General features: G+C 44.8%; 1 protein-coding gene across 3 annotated transcripts in view; it reads left to right on the forward strand.

Annotated features, from left to right (window-relative positions):
* The first annotated feature begins 573 nt into the window (after positions 1 to 573).
* SYNDIG1 (synapse differentiation inducing 1) overlaps positions 574 to 21,025 on the forward strand; it is a 72,492-nt gene continuing 52,040 nt past the window's right edge. The window contains exons 1-2 of one of the 3 annotated variants that reach the window (XM_085313462.1): positions 574 to 811; positions 14,656 to 15,224. In XM_085313462.1, coding sequence (XP_085169588.1) covers positions 14,745 to 15,224 — 480 coding nt within the window. In that variant the 5' untranslated portion in view covers positions 574 to 811; positions 14,656 to 14,744. Of the gene's footprint in view, positions 812 to 1,529; positions 1,550 to 6,483; positions 6,605 to 14,655; positions 15,225 to 21,025 lie in introns of those variants that run through there. The other 2 variants (XM_085313465.1, XM_085313464.1) reach the window with 2 other exon arrangements.

Below are 21,025 nucleotides of genomic sequence, written 5' to 3' on the forward strand. Positions count from 1 at the left end.
GCTTCCCTGTATTATTTACGCTTATCAGAAAAGCAGGGAACACCCTGCCACGGCATGCTGCACAACTGCCACGGCATGCTGTGCAGTATGCTTGTCATTATACCAAAAAGCAAAATAAGTAAATAACGCAAAGTTCATTAAACGTGCCGGAGCCTTCCCCTGCTCCCTGGAGAGCGGCTGTGTCCAGCCCTGGGCTCGCAGGAGGCTGTGCCGCTGCCAGGGTGCCTCTGCGGCCAGTGGAGAGGAGCGGAGGGAGGTAGTCTGGTTCCCGGAGGGAGGCAGGGGGAAAAGTCAGTGCCCCTCAGAGGGGTGCTGAGTGCCGGGGAAAGAGGCCAGCAGAGACACCCCCCCCCCCCCGGGGGGAGGAAGGCCCGGGTGGGAGGAGGAGGAGGAGGAGGCGACTGGGGACAGGGGTTGGGCACGGGCGCTGTGAGGGAAGGGATTGAGGCTGCTCCTGCTGCAGGAGGAAAGTTGGCCCGCTCCGCCACGCAGGGCTGGCTTCCTCTGCCTCCCTCCTCCTCCTCCTCCTCCTCCCCTTTCTCCTCCTCCTCCTCCTCCCCGCGAGCGGAGCGCACAGTGCAGCCCGGCGGTGCGGGCGGCGCAGCCCCGCCGGCCGCTCGCCCTGCCCGGCTTGTCCGGGCTCCCCCCAACCCCGGCTCCTGCGGGCTCCCCCCGGCCCCGCAGCCCCCCGGCTGCCCCCGCCGTCGGGATGCTGCCGGGCGCCGCGCCCGGGCGCTGAGCCGCCGCCGGAGCCGGAGCCCCTCCTGCAGCCCCCGGAGGGCGCAGCACGCTGCGGTCACCTTGCAGGGAGGTGAGTGACCCCCCCCCCAATCCCCTCTCGGTGTTTGTGTGTGTGTTGGGGGGGGGACAGGGGGAGACGAACCAAAATCCGTGTCCCCCTCTGCCCCCGCCGGGTGTGCAGGGCTGCCCGGAGCGGGGCCGGGCGCGGAGGGGGCCCGCGGCTGCCGCAGCCACGCCGTGGGGGGGTGGGGGAAGGGGGGGACAGGGGAGACCCGGGGGGCGCAGCCGGTGGCCTGCTGCGAGCCTCCCCGCGCCGGGCGGCCCCGGCAGCGGCGTGCGGGGGGCACCCGGGGGAGCCGCAGCGGCGGTGCCGCTGAGAGGGAGCGGGCTTTTCCCGGGACCGTGGCAAGGTCTGGGTTGGGAGGACCGTCGGGGTTTCTGCAAGGGAAACTGCGCTGGGACCCCCCTTTCCCTTTTCTTCCCTTGCCCAGGAGAAAGCCCCTCCAACTCACTGTATTAAGTGATCCTCCCCTCCGAGTACACCCGATCACCCCTCCTGATGCACTGGGCAGGGGGAAGAGAAGCTGTGTGGAGATGCGTGGTCCCCATGTGGGGTCCCAGAGCAGAGCTTGAGATGGAGGATAGGGGTGCTGGAACAGGCTGGGCCACTCGCAGTCATAGCTGCCCACTCCCCTCACTACCCTGTGCAAGAGGCATCAGAATGAATCTCCTTTCCTTCTCCCCTCATCTCTCCCCTGTCTTTAATTTTCAGGCAGTGACTACTAAGTTGGAGAGAAAGATGGTTAAGGTGAGGAGACATGAGTGGGGATGTAAGAGGTCCCTGTCATTCAGTGGCAGAGAGGGGTGACCTTGGGCAATTCCCCCCTGCCTGACCCTGCCTGGTTAGGGTATCACCAAAGCATCCTGCAAGAGATGGAGGAGGACCCTTAAGTAGGAAGAGGCTGGCAAATGCTTTGAGACCTTTCTGGAACTGGCACCACAGGATTGCAAGCCTTCCCAAAACAGAACCAGTTGCTATATCAGGTCCAAAGTGCATTGTAGACGAAGAGGTTTGTCCAGGACTTGCAGTGCTGGTGGCTTTTCTCACCCCTAAAAACATGGAGCTACCTAGTGGCAGGAGTTGCTTTGGAGAGCAATCTGTTGAAATGTGTGTTCAAAATCACTAGAGGAGAGGCTGCAGCTTTAGCATGTAATTAGAAAGAAAGAAGCCAGGAAAGAAGATCTAAACTTTCCAGAGACATTAAATATTCAAATCAAAAATAATTAGACATTAATCCCTCATAAACAGGGCATTAACAACAATTAAAAGATGCTTTGATATTCTTAAAGCCAAGCAGATGAGTTAAATGGTACTTTCTGGGGGATTCTTGCGTATTACAAAATGCAGTCAGCACAGAGAACACACTTTTCTACATTCATGTATTTAAATGACTTGCTCTTAATTATAGTTAATGAGCTATCATCTTCAAAGTAGCTGCATTTAGATGTTCTCTGTATTAATTTCAAATTTCCTCACTCCAAAGAATAAGCCACTTCTCATTTACTGGCCAAGGTGACATTTTATTGGCAGTTTGGTAACTACAGTTCATGCCAGGATGTATGTAAGATGAATGCATATGTAGGAATTAAATGAAGTTTTCTCTTTTTAAGTGGGCAAGCAAGCATCACAACACCACTGGCACCATACGCTCTGGAATAATTCACTCATACAGCAAGGCTCTCTAATATACAAATGCAGATGTAATGCGGTACTAGTGTGTGTGGGTACCACCACACACATTTAACTTGATGAATGCTGCTTTCAGAATTTAAAATGTTTTGGCTTCTAAAGATAATAGTAGAGAAAAGGTGCAGCCTAGCTAGGCAAGACTTTTTGTCTTTCTTTCCACTGTAAATTCCTATCTGCAGACATTTGTAAATCAGCCATAAAGATCTCTGTCCAGGAGAGCTTTTAATACCGGTTATTCTTTTAGTATTAAATTAAAGTGCAAAGTAAATACCCAGACTTGCAAATTTGGGGTTCTTCAACTTGGAGATTAGACTTTTTACAAGTCATTATCTGCCACTGGGAAAAAAAAAAAAAAAGAATGCAGAGATTTAAATAAGAGGAAAATACTCTGCATGTGCAATGACTTTGCTTTGACAAAAGTGAATGGTGTCTGGGGGTGTGTAAATGTGTGTCCACTCTTGTCTGAATACACATCCTCTGGCCATAAAAGCAAACATTCCTGCACAGCCTTTCTCTGGTAGAACTTGGAAACTACTTTGATCAATGAGATCACCACAAAATGTTGTTGCTTAGCAGAGATACCTGGCTGTGACTCTAAGGATTTAGATAGATCCCATCCAGCTTATGCCATCTAAGAATCTGGCCCAAAGGATTTCATGCTGCGAGTCTGGTGTCATAGTATAGGAAAAGTGATGGACTATGGTTATTTTCATAGCATCAGCAAAGACTGCATTTTAAAATAGTGATGCAGTACATGAGGGGTGTGAGTCCATGCATGCCTTTAGCACTCCTAATTTTAAGCACAACATCTCTGTTAATGTGTATCTGTATATATGAATCTGTACAAAATAGGAATGTGTGAAGGTCCCTCATTAACCATCCGCCTAAATCCTTGCAGTAAAGTATTTTTGTGCTTAAGCTCTGAGACTTATTCACTGAGGTATGGAAAAATAAACTGATCATTCACATCAAGTTGGTGGAATTTGAGTACAGGTTTGATGGGGTTTATCTAGGTTTATGTGCTTTGATTGAGGAAAGCTCAGGCCCCTTAAAAAACCATACAGGGAACAGAAAAATCTCTGAAGTTGCTCTTGCAACTGAATAATTTTCTTGGAAGACAATTATGAGATAAGTGAAGASTTCAGCTCCTTGAGATGAGACCCGCTCGTCCTAGATCCCATGAGATATTCATACCACATTCAGTCCTGTAGGACGTCTGTGCAGAGCATGATCCTTCAGGACATCTCTCAGAGCAGCTGCCTGCAACATGCAACAGCTGATTCAGTCCTAGGAGATGCTGTCACTTCTCAATATGTAGTGTCCCAACAATCCCATCTACCCTGCTCTTCCTACACTTGTGCTCTCTTCAACAAAATTATCTCCCTTCTCTCCACTGCATTTTGCTTGTGAGATTACTGAGGTGATGCTGAGTGGACCTGCTGCAGCCAAATGTCTGCACCTCCTGTATAGAGACCCCCTAGCTCCTCTGCCCCTTCCAGTCCTGGAAAAAACAGGCTGTATGTCCTTTTTTTTTCAAACTCTGGAAATGCCCTGAGCGTAATGGGCCCCAAGTGTCATCTCAACTCTGATTTCTAGGGAAGGGATGAATATGGGGTTAAAAAGGACTTTCAAGGTTGATCTAAACCCACCAATACTACTTTCCAATATTTTCCTGTTTGTCCAGTCAGCCCTCAGGTACAGACTCATGATGCTGAAATCACTTCTTCCACAAAGCTTTTGTCCCACAGTGTGTTCTTGTCTCTGCAATTCTTCTAGATCCTGAGGAAGTGAGCTTGATTTTATTGCCCCAGCACTGGCTGCTTAATCTAATCATGCTCACCCTGATGAACTGGCACTAGCGATTTTACAGTACCACTAAGGTGTTTTGCTGAGAAAGTGACTTCTAACTCTGGGGTGCTTTGCTTGGGGCAGGAGATGAGGACACTTTATTTTTGTGTGAAGTTTGTACCATCAGACTGCTTTCTTGCTCTATCCTCTCTTTATTTATCATTCTTGCTTTAAGAGTACCTTAAATCCCAGCCTAGAGCATAGCTTTGGTGTGTTACCTGTAGAATAAGCACTGAATATGTGTTTTATCCTGCCCTGCTGCCTGAATACAAGGGCAACAGAGACCGAGGAGCTGCGTGAACAAGGACTAGGGTTCTGCTGGGGCTCAGCTGCCGGTGAGGAATCAGCTTTGAGTGAATCAGTCGAGCCACCTCAGGAGCCCCATCTGGGTGTTTCTGTCTATGGGCCAGCCTGGTTACAAATACAGTTAAMCAGAGATTTTATTTTGAGGAGAGGCACCGGACTCAGCCCATAGGCAGGTGATCCTGTGAGGCAGCAGTGGTAATTTTGAAGCTACTCTGTCGATATCAAAGTAAATGGGAAAAGAGGCAGGATGCAGGTGTCTTGGGTTAAATTGCTCCTGCAATTCATCCGCATGCCTGGAAATCATGATATGGTTGATATTCTTGAGTGAAGACAGATTATCTTCTCTGAGTTCATTTAGATGCTCTGCTCCAGCCTACTTGCCATGCTGCGGGTTTCTACAGGCCATAACATCAGGTTGCTTCTTCTAGGCTGGAGTGTTCTGGATTTATTGCAACATCAGGCATCACAGAAACTAGGCAGCGGGTAACTCAGTCCTCCTCAGACCTTTTAAACTAGACTGATTCTCAGAAACCATCTAGATTGAGGTGTAGGAACCATGCGGGCTGAGATATTGTATATTTTCACCTGAGAATATGACCCATCCTCCAAATAAATAATCACATGTTGTGAAACAAGCAGTTCAGCTGTGCGTGTTTCCACTGTGTAAAGCATGAGTCCTGGTTAAATCTGCAAGAGGAACTGCTCCAGCCCCAAACTTGGCCTGATAAAGGTGGAGCTGAGGTCATCAAGCTTTCTCCATACTTTGGAGCAGCTCTTAAGCAGAGGCTGGGAATGCTCTCCATTGCATGTAGGGGAGTTGTGAAATTCACTTTGTATTAGTTTTTTTTTTTTTTTTTTTTTTTTTTTTTTTGCAGTGAGGGCACTCCAGACAATTAAGGCTGCAATTATGCACCCCATAGAACAGCTATATTCACTTGCTTTAAAAGCAGAAGGCAGCACAATTTTCTGCTCTTAAGAGTTAACAAACATATCCTTCAGCCTGGCTGCACTGGTGAAGGTAGTGATCTGAGCTATTTCATTGCATTTGCTTCTATTTCTGATCTCACGAAGGTTAGTTTTACTGGGCTGGACATAATCTGAGAATTGCACAGAACAGCTCTTGAGGATGGCTAATGTGGAGGTACAGAGTTAGGACAGGATCCAATGCTTTTTGTACACTCGCAATGAACTCACCAGACTCTTGGTCAAAGCTGATTCACAGCATTCACATGTCTAGATACAGTTAGGTAGTTGATAATAGCTGTCTGAAAGTGAGGCTTTCCTGATTAGCTGGTGAAATGAATTTCTCTCTTAAAAAGGCACGGAGCCCGATTTTGGACTGCATCCACTTTGCAAAGCAATTGCCGTAAGTTGTGCAGATGGAAAGGTGTTTTTTATACTGGTGCCTTCCACACCAGGCAGGGTTATTTACATTACAGCCAGGTGCTGTTTTTCAGGTCAGTCATTTATTAGCTAGAAAGCACAGTTTTATCATCGAATGAAAAGAATTGTGATTTCAGACTGAACTCAGCAAAGAGCTGTTACTGGCAAAATCAGTTGGGAAGGAGTATTGCTAGAAAAACCTGACTTTTTGCTGGAAACAACTTGAGGCAGATTGAACTAAGAGTCAGTTCATTTGATTAAAAATAAAGAAATGAAACATAACACTTCATTTTTGCTCAAATAAGATGCTTCCATCTGCCCAGAAGGAAATATTTTGTTGCATGGGTATAACTTTTTTTTTTTTTGGTTTAGGTCAACACAAGGTTCCTCCTTTTCTCCCTCCCATTCTTTGATTCAGCTAATGGACCAAGCAGTCAGTTATTCAGACAGGCTTATTTTACATATGGTAATTGTTTCCACATTTAAATATACCCCTGAGCCGGCAATCAAGAGACCTGGATTTTATTTGCAACTCTGCTACTGCCTGCGATGTGACCTTGGGCACTTCACTGCACTGTGAATCCATCCCCCCTTTAGATGATAATATCTTTTCAGGGCAGGACAAGCCCATGTCTCACACTGGATTTGATGCTTATTGGTAATGCTAAAATAGCATGGAAGTCATTTTAGCTCCACTGTTTGCAATTAAACATTTAACTGCCACTAATGCATGCATTCCTAACTTTCCCAGTGTGAATTAGTTGAACTGCCTTATGAAACTCCCTGTAGTTTACTTTATAGGTCAAAAGGAATTTCAGCTGCTGAAATAGCAGCATTTCCTTTAAACAGAATTTTTTAATGAGCACAGCTAAATCAAAAGAGAAAAATACAAGTGGGAAAGGTTTCTTCCTTCCTTTCCTTAAATATTGTATGTCGTAATGCTCTCTCCAGATCCATACATTGTCTGTGATTTCTCTCAAGCAAAAGGTCTATCTGTGATAATGCAATTTCTGGATGTCTGAAAGACCTTAAACCACATTGAAGCCTATTGTGTTATCCATTAAAAAAAACCCTCACACCTGAGAGATTGCAGCAGGAAACCCGCAGCCTCCAAAGCTCTGTCTAGAGCTCTCACACTGTGGTTTTTATCAGGCTGCAGCCATCATCATTCGGCTTGCTCATTTTTTTAAGAAAGCTTTCTCATTTCTGATTTCTGCATTCTGGCATCAAACCCAGCAGCAGTTTGTTGAATCTGTTGCTCATGAGGACTTATTGGTTTCTGCTGATGGAGCAGCCCTGCAAAGGGTAGTGCTTGTCCCTTCCTGCCTTGCTGGTGTTAGATTTGGAATCACCGTGGGGTTGGCAGGAGGGTAGGGGGCAGTGAATGTCTTGTTGCAAGCATGGGAGGCAAGGGGGAGTCTGCTAGGAATAGAGGTTTGGATCACAGGAAAATTCAAACTGAAAGAACCTCAGGAGGTCTCTAGTGCAAATTCCTGCTCAAAGCAGGGTCATCTATGGGGTCCCACAGGCCTTTATCCAGCTTTATCCAGTTGGATCTTGAAAACTTCAAAGATGGAGACTGCACAGGCTTCTTGGGTAACCTCTCCTAGTGCTCAACTGTCCTCATGGGGAAGAAGTTTCTCCCTATATTCAGGGTAGATCTCCACATAGGGGAATACCAACTCTTTGAGCCCTTTCTCCCAGCTGACGCTCTGCCTGAATTACAGGGGATGGCAAGGGATACAGCCTATGGTGGAAGCTCTACCTTCACCATAGCTTGCCTTCCTCTCCAAGCTTCCCTACAAATAAACTGTATCTGTGGAGCAGTGATGTCTGACATGGCCAGGTGAGAGCCTTTAGGTTGTAACTCTACCTGAATTAGTGTTTTTCTGATCTGTTGTGCGGAAAGGTATTTCAAAGGCAACTGAACTGCTTCACACAGACCTTTTGGTCCCTCACATGGACACCCCAAAGGCTGAAACACCTGGGGCTGTGCTAGAGCTGTAGGAAGCAAAGAGCTCCATGGATGCAGGAGGACAAGAGCATCCTACCTGGTTGTAGAAGACCAAAGGAATTGCAAAATGATGGGGAGTAGCAGAGCTGGCTTCTGCTCCTTGTCTCCTAGAGCCTGGGGCACAGCATTTAGCTCTTCTCTCCTTGCCCTCTCTAAAACTTGTATGTATCTCTCTCACACCCTTTGCTTAATTAATTTGTCAGCTGCTGTCACTGTAGCAGGAGTCTGCAGAATACCCTGCAGAGCACAACCCTGATTTCAGCTACAGTATCTGGGCTCTGCTGTAACACAAGCAATAGCTTAATAAACCACAGCAGCTCAGGCTAGATATCTTGGCACTGGTTGCAGCTTTTTATTAAAAGAGAGAGAGAGAGAGAGAGAGAGAGAGAGAGAAGGAAATAGGGGGATAATGAATATTCTAATAATGAATAACTCCACTTTTAATGACAGAGACTTGGGTCTTATCCCCAGAGAAGAATATAGGTCAAACTGGATCTAGCATTTGTCAGTAGTTTGAACTTAGGCTTCCCTTCTTGTTCCAGCTGCAAGTTGGAAAGAGCAGAATTACTTCAGGTTACCCTGAGTACCACTGAGCAATTTGTCGGGAGTAATTCAAGTTGCATCAGGACAAATAAAACCTGAATTAAACCAGTTAAATTAGCTCCCCATCTTGGAACAGACTGAATAGTTCTCTTATTTAAAGGGCTGAACCTCTGATGAGTTTCATTTTCCTGTCAGAATCATTTTGAAATGAGTCCTTATGAGTCCTAGGGAATAAGAGTGACTCTCTTTTTTTCTTTGAATGTCAACTCCCTGCTGGGAAGGCATCCCGCATTTGCCTCAAGTTGTCTGTCAGAAGTTRTCCACTCAGTCCTGTGGCCACCCAGGATCCTCCAGGCTGCTGTTTGGCCTTGAAAATGGGTCAATGTTCATTTTAAAACCTGCCTGGAAGTCCCAAACATGTGACTCTGACCTGAACCATCACTTATGGACAGGAATGTAGTGACTGGATCAACCTCCTCCTCATAGAATTGGTAAGGTTGGAAGGGACTTCTGGAGATCATCTAGTCCAACCCTCAGTCGAGTGGCCCATATGGGATCGAACCCGTGACCTTGGCATATTAGCACCACACTTTCACCAACTGCGCTATCCTCCAACAAGTCCTTCCAGGCAGGATTCAGGCTCTGAGGCATAGTGTAGAATTTTGCATTTTTTTGGCCCCTAAGCATCACACACCACCACACGCTTGTGTCTGCTGTTCCTCCAGCTGAACCTGAGGGGATTCATTTCACTTGCTTTATTCACCTAAAACTTAATATCAAGCAGTTCATGTCTGAGGTTTACAGGTACAGTGTTACTCCACAAGGAGACTGACCTCATCCATCCTACACATCCAGTTCCAAACAAACATCCTCAGGTGTCTGTGGTCTTATTGATGAAAAATCTCTGGGTGTCTCAAAGATTTCTCAGTTTCTCCAGACAGCAATTGACCTTGTTTCAGCTATGCATCAAAATGCACTGGTAATCAAGGAGCTGTTGATTTAAGCCTAATGGCCAAGCCACTTGGGGATTTCACCTGGAAAAGAGAAATCAATGCTACTTTGTTGTTGATGATGTTGTTGTTGTTATTATTATTATTATTATTTTCTGCTGTTAAGTTGTTACAATGAAAAGGCATCAGAGTCTCACCAACTCCTTACCATTAAGCAATAGCATCATAGAATCACAGAATTGGTAAGGTTGGAAGGGACCTCTAGAGATCATCTWGTCCAACCCCCCTGCTCAGCAGGGTCACCTAGAGCACGTTAGACAGGGTTACATACAGGCTGCTTTTGAATATCTCCAGAGAAGGGGACTCCACAACCTCTCTGGGCAACCTCTTCCAGTGCTCTGTCACTCTCACAGTGAAGAAATTCCTCCTCATATTCAGGGGGCACTTCCTGTGTTTCAGTTTGTGCCCATTTCCTCTTGTCCTGTCACATGAGACAACTGAAAAGAGTTTAGCCCTATTCCCTTGACACCCTCCCTTCAGGTACTTACAYACATTGATAAGATCCCCCCTCAGTCTTCTCTTCCCCAGGCTGAAGAGGCCCAGCTCTCGCAGCCATTCCTCAGAGGGCAGGTGCTCCAGCCCTCTGATCATCTTTGTAGCCCTATGCTGCACTCTCTGCAGTAGCTCCATGTCTCTCTTGTACTGGGGAGCCCAGAACTGGACACAGTACTCGAGATCAGGCCTCTCCAAGGCTGAGTAGAGGAGAAGGATCACCTCCCTCCACCTGCTGAGAATACTCTTCCTAATGCACCCCAGGATACTTTGGCCTTCTTGGCCACAAGGCACATTGCTGCCTCATGGTCATCTTGTCATCCACCAGCACTCCCAGGTCCTTCTCTGCAGAGCTGCTCTCCACAAGGTCAGCCCCCCAGTTTGTACTGGTGCCTAGGGTTAGTTTTCCCTAGGTGCAGGACTCTGCACTTGCCCTTGTTGAACCTCAGGAGGTTCCTCTCCACCCAGCTCTCCAGCCTGTCCAGGTCTCTCTGAAATACACTTGCAGGGCTGAGAACGTTGGATCAGGCTGCGATAAGGTAACCAGCCAGCCAGCTGCAGACTGAAATGACACTAGAGTTAAACAGTTGCATGTGGCCATTTGCTTCTTTCTTGGTTGACCTTCCCCAAGGCACGAGAGCTGCACTGCTGTGTGGGACTATGGAGAAGGTGTCTTGAATCTTATTAGCCCAATTATTGAAGGAGCATGCTATGGGAAAGATGCTACCTGTGTTGTCCTTGCCTCATTTTGGATGATTTTTTTTCCTCTCTCCCCCATCTTGAGGGGATGATGTCACTCATAATCTGCAAAAAGACCCTGGTTTACAAGATTGGTTTAAATGTACAGCAGGTAGGCACTAGCCAGACAGATGCTTAGATCCATGGCAGGGCTAAGTAAATAACTCAGGCTCTGACTTCTCTAGGAAATAAATTAAACAAGTGTTCATCCTATTTTCCACAGGTTGAATGGTAAAACATAGACCATGTCCATGCAGCTAAACTCTCTTACCCACCAAAATAAGGTTGCTTTGCACATCATGCCTCTCAGGAACACTTATGGCACCTCTTTGCTCCAAACTATGCCTAGATATTGCTGGGAGAGAGCACAGGCTGAAGTCATATTGTAGAATGTGTTAACACCTTAGCAGTGTGGGTGATTAGAGAGAATACTTGAGCCTGCAACCTAGTTGTCCTTAATTCCTTGGTAGAGATAGCAGTCCTAGAGACCCAAAGTCATCATGAGAAGTTGAAGTTCAGGATTTTGCAGGATCTTATCTGTCAGTGCTCCGAAGAATTTGGAGCCAAATCACCTTTTCAAATGTCACTGAATCTCAGGCCTCCTTTCAGTCAATTTTTTCCAAGACATTGGCTCCCGTGTCACTTAGGCTGGTGAACAACTGGGAGCAAGGGATTGTTTGATGCAGTCCTGGCCACACTGTCATCTAAGGGACTTTATGTAAAGTTTTAAGTCACTGAGATATACTAAAGCATTTTTCCCTCTGGCCTCTATTTACTTTCCTCCTCTTGTTCCTATGTGGGAAGGACTGAAGGATGACTTTAATTTCTCATGATTTTGAATTGTCCCATTGCAAGACAACTTTAAAGGGGGCTAGGAGATTGGAATTATACTTTCTCATAATCCAGCCCTTTCAAAGTCAACAAGATGACCACCCAAAACTACATGAAGAACAAGCACCAGTTTGCTGAATCACAGAATCAGTAAGGTTGGAAGGGACCTCTGGAGATCATCTAGTCCAACCCCCTCCCTGCTCAAGCAGGGTCACCTAGAGCATGTTAGACAGGGTTGCATCCAGGCAGACTTTGAAAATCTCCAGAGAAGGAGACTCCACAACCTCTCTGGGCAGCCTATTCCAGTGCTCCGTCACTCTCACAGTGAAGAAATTCCTCCTCATATTCAGGGGGCACTTTCTGTGTTTCAGCTTGTGCCCATTTCCTATTGTCCCATTGAAAGGCACTACTGAAGAGAGTTTGTCCCCATCGCCTTGACAGCCTCCCTTCAGATACCTGRAGAGGTAGTTTAAGTGTCATGTCCGTGGAGTCTCATTTGCACTCATTCAAAGTGAGCATTCTCCATTAAGGCAGCACAGCTGTCAATGAAATGCCTAGGGTGAGACCTGCAATTTCAGAACCAAATGTTATCCAGATAATAGAAGAGTATAGAGACAATGTGAAGTGACTCTGACAGCACACTTGAAGACGAGAGACAAAACTGCATAAAATTGTGTTTTCCTGAGTGCCGTTCAAACCAAACAATATTCCATTGTTGGTGTGATGTGACTGCATTGAAGTGGAAGGCCTGACCCATGCTTTGCTTCAGCCATTGATGTAGTGACTAAATCTTGATGTCTTCAGTTGTTTTTCTGGGAAGGGACCTGCTTGGTTTGCACATCTCCTACCAATTCTTACCACATCTGCAGCAGGCCCATAAGGCATTTCTATTGACCACCTCAGTTTGCTTGGACAAATGTCAGGGCCAAGAATGCTTTTGAGGCAGCTTACAGTTCGGAGTGATATCTCTCTGACTTCAGTGGCGTCAACAGATTGTCCTACATGGCAGGTGGGCTTATGCCATTGCATGTTTTCAAGCCAGCTTGTGAGAACTGAGCAAAATCTGGAAACAACTTTGATTGCTGGATACCCGTTAGTTTTCCTCAGCTTGTACCTTTCTCATGTCAGTGGTGTACTTTTGTTTGRTTTCTTTTGGAGCAGAGGGAGGAAAGACGTGGTCCTCTGTTCATTTAGCACAGGCGTAATTGCATACGTAAATGAGTTTTCACTGGAAAGATAGGACATCTGCTCTCAAACTTGTATCTACTGCAAAGGGATTTAAGGCATCAGAACTAATCCTATGGTGAGTCCAAGCTTTCTAGTGAATCTGCAAATTAGTTTAATTTTGTCAGCAGGTTTCCCAGGTTGAGGGCTTAGACTAGTGCAGTGTAAATTCCCTGGGATTCCACCATGGTGGTTTTTACTTGTGCAGCTTTTCTCCCAGTTCACTTAGGACATGCTCTGAGCTATTTGCCCAAAGCATAAAATGTTTTTGCTTCATGTTAAACCAAGTGCTGTGAATACAAACACTGGAATATACTTAGATAAACATTCTTGAACAGTAGACAAGCTTCCAACTTCCTTCCCAGAGTAAGGACAGAAGGCCAGATCTTAGCAATGGTTTAAATATCTTCTGTGGGCCTAATGGAAAACTAGAGGAAATGAAGTCAGGCTTTTACTAGCCATTGCTGTGTAAGAGGATCTCTGATATGAAGAGAGATTAGAGAGAAGCACCAAGTCAAAATTATAAACATACGTACATACGTGTATATCAATACATATATGTGCATATATTATATACGTATGTGTTTACGTACACATATATAAAATTATACAAATATGTATATAATTCTGGTTTTCCTCCAGGCAGGACTTTGGGGAGATTTAACCTCATATTAAGGATTTGGCCTTAGAAAATCAAATATGAAACTCTTTAAAGCCAGGAGCATTTCTGTGATTTGGATCAGGCATAGAAACAAAATCCTGAGCTCATTGTTGGTATGATAGATACATCCATACTTCAAAAAGCAGTTTCATTTCGCTTCATGAGGGCAAAACTGGTGTCCTGGTGAGAAGTTATTTTGGCTAGATATAAGTACTTTTAGCCTGAGTTATCCCTTTGATTTCTCATGCCTCAGTGCAAGTCACACAAAACAGAGCCAGGTGGGACAGAAAACAATTGTTGTTCCTGTGCGCAAGGATAGGAAGAGGTCTCAGGGCTCAAGCAAGACCTGTTCATGCATTCATTTTTTCCAAGTGGATCTGTGTGGGGATGATCACGCTAACAAGCCCCATCACAGCCCTTTAATCTGTCACCATACAGCAGCCTCAGAGGCCTTGGTGGAAGTAGCACAAGCAGAGCAGCAGTGGGGATTTGAAGCCATATTCGGAAGAGTTTTAATTCCTCTGGGTCAGATCTGATGTTGCCCTCAGGTAGTGGTTTTTTCGGTTAATTTAGAGAAAGCTAGTTTCTTGTTTTTCCTTTAGCTGGATTTTTAAAGGATAGTGAAGTACTTGCCAAGAGGAAACGTGAGCCACAGAAACTGATGGTTAAAGACATCAGCAGCCTGGCCTTTGTAATTGCAGCTCTCAGAGAACTGAAAATGGTCCTTTTATCCTTTTAACTTTTTTAAAAGAAAAGCTTCTCCCTTTTGAGTGCTTAGGAGAAGGGGAGATTGTCCCCAAAATGACAGTGTTGTATGTGTGGAAGGATGGAGGAGGTATCAAACCTGCTCTCTAGCAGTGCCCCCCCCCCATTAACAATGCATCTCAGGAAGTCCTCTGTCACCACATGTTGTCATCTGCTCTAGTCTAGCTCATGGATTTTTTTTTTTCACCTCTGTAAGTGGGGATATATTTGGAGAATAGAGCAGTGTGTGTGCATAGGTGGGGAGGTATTTCCTCATGAGATGATACCATAGAGAAGCTGAATTGGGTGCCCTGATACGTTATTTAGCACTTATGTTCTCACCTTAGTATGTATTTCCTTTCTTCCTTAGGAAAATGGGAGCCACTGCTCCAGTGTGACCTGCTTCTAAGGTACAAGAAATAAGGACAACCCGTCCCATTCCCTGAGACATCTCCCAGTATGGATGGTTTGATTGAACAGAACAGTGTGCTAACGCACAATAAGATAGCTGAAACAGGGAAGAGGAATGGTTTAATTAATACAAGGAACTTAGTGGCAGAGAGTCGGGATGGTCTGGTCTCTGTGTACCCGACCCCCCAGTACCAAGGCCACCGAGTGGGGAGCCTTTCCTCACAGAGCTGCCTGGAGAATGGCAGGAATGACCCTGTGCAACAGCTCCTGGATCCCAACATGCTGCAGCGCACCGTGGAGTCTCACTACCGGCCCAACATTATCCTCTACTCGGAGAATATGCTGCGCTCGTGGGGGGAGAACATCAGCTCTGAGTGCTGTGAAACCACCTTCATTGAAGATCACTCCCCCACCAAAGACAGCTTGGAGTACCCAGATGGCAAATTCATTGACCTCTCAGCAGATGACATCAAGATTCACACTCTCTCCTACGATGTGGAGGAAGAAGAGGATTTCCAAGAGCTAGAGGTCAGATGTTATTTGGAATCTGTGGGAAAGGCAGGTGGGGAGGAAAAATCTGTTGCTACACGTGCTGTTTCCAAATGCTGATCTGAATGGGATCAGCTATATAACTCTCTCCTCTGGCCAGGACAGCGAATGAGTGCTGATCATTACTTGTTGGGTAAAGTCCTGACTCTCCCAATACTAAGGACAAAATTCCCACTGATCCTAATGGGGATGAGCATGTCCCTCCTGCTTCTGAAAGGACTGGTCACAATTGGAAAAAGACTCATGCTTAAATGCTTCYTAAGGCCAGGGCCAGGAGGATCTGTCCACATACATGGAGCATGTCTTAACATAGCAGACCAACATCATCTGTTACTTTCTCTTGAATTGAGCTGGGCATAAAGCTGGTTGTTCTGCTTACTGGCTCAACCGTGAGACATTTCTGTCTTCGAATGAAAACACAACCAAAAGTCTTTGGGTTTCTTGCCACAATGAATCCCTTCCCTCTGAAATCAAATAATTGGTTCTGATGAAGTGAAACACTTCATTAGACCCCAAATGTAATGTTTCTTTTTAGCTTTCTGTGCTTCATTGATTGTTCACACTAAAGTAAGACATATTTTGTTTTCCAAATGGCGCACACTGTGAAAATCAATTTCATTCTTTCTTAAATGATACATTCTTAACTTAAAAAAATCTTTTGCTTTTTGATTGAAACCAGCTGCCCAACTATTGTACAGATTTATCATTRGCATTGTTTGTAGGGATGGAGGGTATATATAATACTGCTGATCCCCAAACTTTGTCCAACACTAGTCACAGGCTCCTAACTTAGAAAAGACCCAATCGCCTGTCTGAAGGAAAATTGTAGTTTGAATGTCCAAGATCAAGAGGCTATTTTCTTGTGTTTCACTCTTGCAGGAATCTTCTCTAATGAGACATAACAAGACTTAAAGCTTCTGTTTTCACCTCATATAATACTGATATCTCACCCTGTGATCAGCACAGGGGCAGCACAAAAGCCTGACGTTTCTTTTATTCTCTTTTCTCTCTGTTTTGATAAGGTAGGGAGAGAGAAGTGTTTTTCCCAGTTTGTACCACTAATGCAGTGCTCAGTATCTTCACAGAAAGCCAAAAGTTTGTCTGCAAGGCCTGTGATGGTGTTGACTCAAATCACACCTTTCTACAACATTTCAGAAGTGGCTGTGAAAAGCTTCCTCTTTTTTTTTTTTTTTTTTTTTTTTTTAACTGAAACAAAATGCCTAAATGCTGCCTTTTTACTCTAGCTTCTCCCACACGGTAGTTTTGATGAGAGTGACCACAGCAAGCATATAATTGCTTAATGGTGTTGTTGACACATTGGCCTGACATTTTGGCAGCTAAAAAAATGTCTCGCTCTAGTCAATCCAAATCCAGCAAGGTGTTTGTAATAACTGCCAGAGGATGAGCTAGAAAGGTCAGAAAAATAGGCAGGACAAGGAGAAATAAAAAGTTTCCTATCAAAATTTTTTTCCCTTTTCTCTGCGAGATTTTTTAAGTAGTCTTTACAAAGTAGGGTCTTAAATCAGGGTACCTCTTCAAAGCTGTACTACAGGAGGTTTGGGTCAGCTTTCCACAGAGAACATGTGCTCCTAAAAAACTACCTGTAAAACTGGAGGTGTGAGGAAATTGACTTCATCAAGTGTTTTGAAAGAGAACAGCAAGAGAAGGTAATACAAATTTTTGCATCCATAGTATGAGACACTTGAAAAAAAATGATTTTGCCATCCAGGATTCACGGCACATTGCTGAATATCTTGGTTTTCTGCCTGCCACACCACAGCTCATAGAAGGATGGGAGCCGCAKAGTGTAACAGCAGATCAAGGCTCAATTCTTGTAAGGCTTTTCTGCCTTTATCCCTATCTGCTTTGGGACTTCTYTGGGGGAGAAAATTGTAAAAACAGGTCCCTTTTTGAAGGGTCTGAACAAGTTTGTTGTGCTGGATAGGGGCTGGGGCGTGGTACCATATTTGGATCTGCTGGTCTCACATTTGAGAGAAGGCCAGCAATGAGTGACCAGCTGAAGAAGAGCAGCTCCCTCAGACAGTGTAGCTCTTTGCTGTGTAAACTTTTGCTGTGAGCAGTGGTGACTTGAGGCCACTGTGAAACCAGAGGATTCAGATAATGACGGGAAGACTTTGGGTGCCTCTGAGTGCCCCATGTTGGTCTGGGAGCTGTGTGATCATAGAATCATAGAATCAGTAAGGTTGGAAGGGACCTCTGGAGATCATCTAGTCCAACCTCAAATGTGATGACAGTGGTTTAATTTTGACTGGGAAAAGCAAGAAGTAAGAATATCTTTGTAAATCTTAGCAAAAGCAGGGAGCTTTGTACAGAAAAGCTACTGTCTTTCAAAAGCCCAAGGCCACCTCCTATTCTGTGTGCATCATGGCAGGGCAAGTGAATTACCAACTCATGCATTTCAATAAAATGCACTCTATGAGACCCTGGGGTTGTGAGCTGTACCCATTCTTGCCTTTTTTCTCTCTCCTTAACAGTGCCCTTGTTAGTGCCAAGCACCTGCCCACAGATTTTCAGGATTTGATTTTTAATTTCTTAAGATATGGCGAAAAATATAATTCACCCATTTGTAAGATTTCCACTATGTAATACTTACGGGGAGCCATGACCACATGCAGGGAACAACTTTTATGGACCCTGCCAGTCATGTGTTTTTTCCAAAGTTTTGTTTGAAGACAGTTGGGCTGTTTATAACCAGAAAAAATTGTTTTCTTGCAGAAAACTGCTGCAGAGAAAGTTTCTGGAGAACAGCAGCTATTTTGACTGACAGTGATTTGGTTTGGCTTTGAATAGCCCCCCAGCCACCTTGTAGGGGTTGCTGCTCTGTTATCTCTCATTGCCTTCAGGAAGGCTCTGCTCAGCTCAGCAGTGCCTTCAGTGAGTTACTAGAGCTTGCAGGAAAACATCTTCTTCCCTTTCCAAGCCTGGGGACCCGAAAAAATCCTGGGAGATGTGGCAGAGGAACAGGAGACATCCAAACTAAGTGTCCTACCCATTACTACARCTGTTTAACCATGTTTAACTTCTTGATGGTTTTTACCAGCAGTGTTTTTCAGGTCCTGGTGTAATGTTATTCAGGCTGCCTATGAAAATTATAATTGTCTAGAGGGAAGAACATTTCTGAAACAGCTCTCATTAGCATATACTGCCCCACTTTGCTCCAGCAATTACCAGGGATGAAAGAAGAAGGCTGCACATTCTGTCAAAGGTTTAAACTTATCCTTTCTGTGCCCATCCCTGAAATCAAATGATTCCCTATTTAGATATTGCTGGAATGCATATAAATATCTTATGAGTTCTTTATGCCACTACTAATAGATAGACAACTTGTCAAATGTGGTGCCAGTGAAATATTATGTGAGTTCCTAGCTGAAATACCACCCTATTAGAGTTCATGTGTAAATGCACTGCCATCTTGTATCCAGAAATATCATTTGTCATACTACACTCCTGCTAGTCCTCCAAACCCCTAGAGAGCTGGCTTGTTTAGAGAAACCCAAGCTATTGATGGCATGCAGGACTGCAACAAGGTGAATTATTCATGTGTGTGGCACAAAAGAATACATCAGAGTTCTCTCTTAAAAACCTCTTTCTTTTCCTGAGCAATGTCTGAAACAATCTCTGCAGAATGAAGTAAACAGAATGTTCTGGGAAGTAAAAGAAGAAAGGAAATGTAGTGCTTTCAAGCTAAACCTCCCTTCTTTTTTTCCCCTGCAAAGAGCTTCATGCTGCTGTGAAACTCACTGCTCCAGCCTGAGCCTAAGAATACAAAGAAACAGAAGGTGGATTCTAAGCCTCTTTCTCTTCCATTTAACCCCTCTTCTCAGCATTCTCAAGGACCTCTTGGCTGTGTCTCTTCTGCAATTTGAAAAAAGGGTCCTGAAGGGGGTTTGTGCACATTGAGTCCCATGACAGGYATATTTTATTCTAACGCTACCAGCTGTAAGTCTTGCATAGACTTAGAATATCCTGCTTTGTACTGAGAAGAGCAGAGCTGTTGTGTCCCAAACCTCCCCCCAGGGTCCAGTCATCCAGAAAGACTTCTTGAACATCCCTTGGGGTGCTGAACATGGTKGGGTTCCGCTTCTGCACAGCTCTGCAGTGTGGACAAAGAGCAAGCTGGGATAAACATGCGACATTACTGGAAGAGCCAATGGTCTGGGCAGTGCATGCCCAGAACAAACCAGCAACAGCTTTCCCTTGGAAGCAGTTACAGTGAAGTACCCACTGGTCTGAGGTAGGGAAATCACCTTTTTTCTCTGACAGGGAAAAATGGACTTTAACTAATAAAGCATGGAACACTGTATAGAGCTGCATTTATGTTCCTGTAATGCTTATGCAGAAATAAAATTCAGACATGAAGATCCCATTTTGGAAGGGACTTTCTGAACAACCACATCTGAGTGGAATTCTGGACAGCTGAAATTGCAATAGAATACCTGCTGGAAGCAGGAGTCTGCAATCTCTAGGATGTTTTATTTCCTGGAAAGTAATGTAAAACAGGAGTGCACAAAACACACAGGCTTGATCCAGCAAAAATTACGAGGCATAACATTACTCCCCAGCTATATATGATGGTTTCTAAGCCTAGTTTCATTGCAGAACAACAAATTGTGCAGTATTTCATTCTTCTCAGTCTTCGTTCAGAATCCTTATATTCTTCTGAGTTGCAATTTGGTTGTCATGGTTTCTTCTTGTCATTAGTTCTCTCACATGAGAAATGAAGTTTTCTTTTCTAGATGTTTGGCATTCCAACATTTTTTCCCTTTATTTAGAGGTATTTTATTCTTTTTTGATTCCAGAGGCAGCACTGGATTCCTCTTGTGCCTCCTACTAGCTTTGCTTTAAAATTTTGCAGTTTTGTAAGTTGATGAGTTGTAGACTTTTGCAGTCACATGTATCTTAGAAGATCAAAACTGATGAGACTAGTAATTAAAACTTGGATACAATGGTTCTGATCCCTTCATACAGCTTTCAGCATCCCAGGCCAAGGTTGGCTGATCTCTTTTTTCCCAGTTGCTCTCCACAGTGACATGAAAGTACACAAGCAGGATGGAGCCAAGGGAGAAGCTTTACTGCAATGGTTCTTTCAGCAGCAGCTGCTCAGACATCTTGCTGTGGGGATCTGGTCACAACAGTGCTCTGTGAAAGGTGTGGCATGATGGAGGCATGTGGCTTATGCGAGGCCATGAAATTTGCACATGGAGAGGTGATCTACTAGTGCCCAAAGGTTTCTGGATTTAGTGATTTCTTCTTTTAAAGAGTTCCTTCCAGAGGAGGATAGGATTTGATGGTCATTTTTGAAAACAGAAGAGGCAGCAGTGGGAGCTGTTGCTAGGCCTGATTTTATTCAACAGTTTCATCAATAACCTAGTGAGGGAGTGGTCAAAAAAAATATCTGGGTTTGCAGATTTTATTAAGTTTTTAGGTATTCAGATGCCATGGCAGTGGAGAACAACTCTCAAAAGACTGCACAAAACTGAGTAGGCAAAGTGGTGGCAGTTGAGTCCCACTGTAAATAAATGGAAAGTAATACATTTATGGAAAAATAATCCATGTGGACATGATGCTGAGCTTGTAACTGGGAGCTACAACTCAAGAAAGAGACTATAGAGAAATCATTGGTGGTTCTGTGAAATCTCAAAGAACAGTGTTCAGAGCAAGCTAACAATCCAACAAAATGGGGAGTGTCATGAAGAATTGTACTAAGAACAATATAGAGGGCRAGCATCATTTTGCCACTATATAAAAGCTAGGCGCAC

Source organism: Rhea americana, unplaced genomic scaffold (genome assembly GCF_003343005.1).
Source record: "Rhea americana isolate MKP2758 unplaced genomic scaffold, rheAme1 scaffold_387, whole genome shotgun sequence".
Lineage (NCBI taxonomy): Eukaryota > Metazoa > Chordata > Aves > Rheiformes > Rheidae > Rhea > Rhea americana.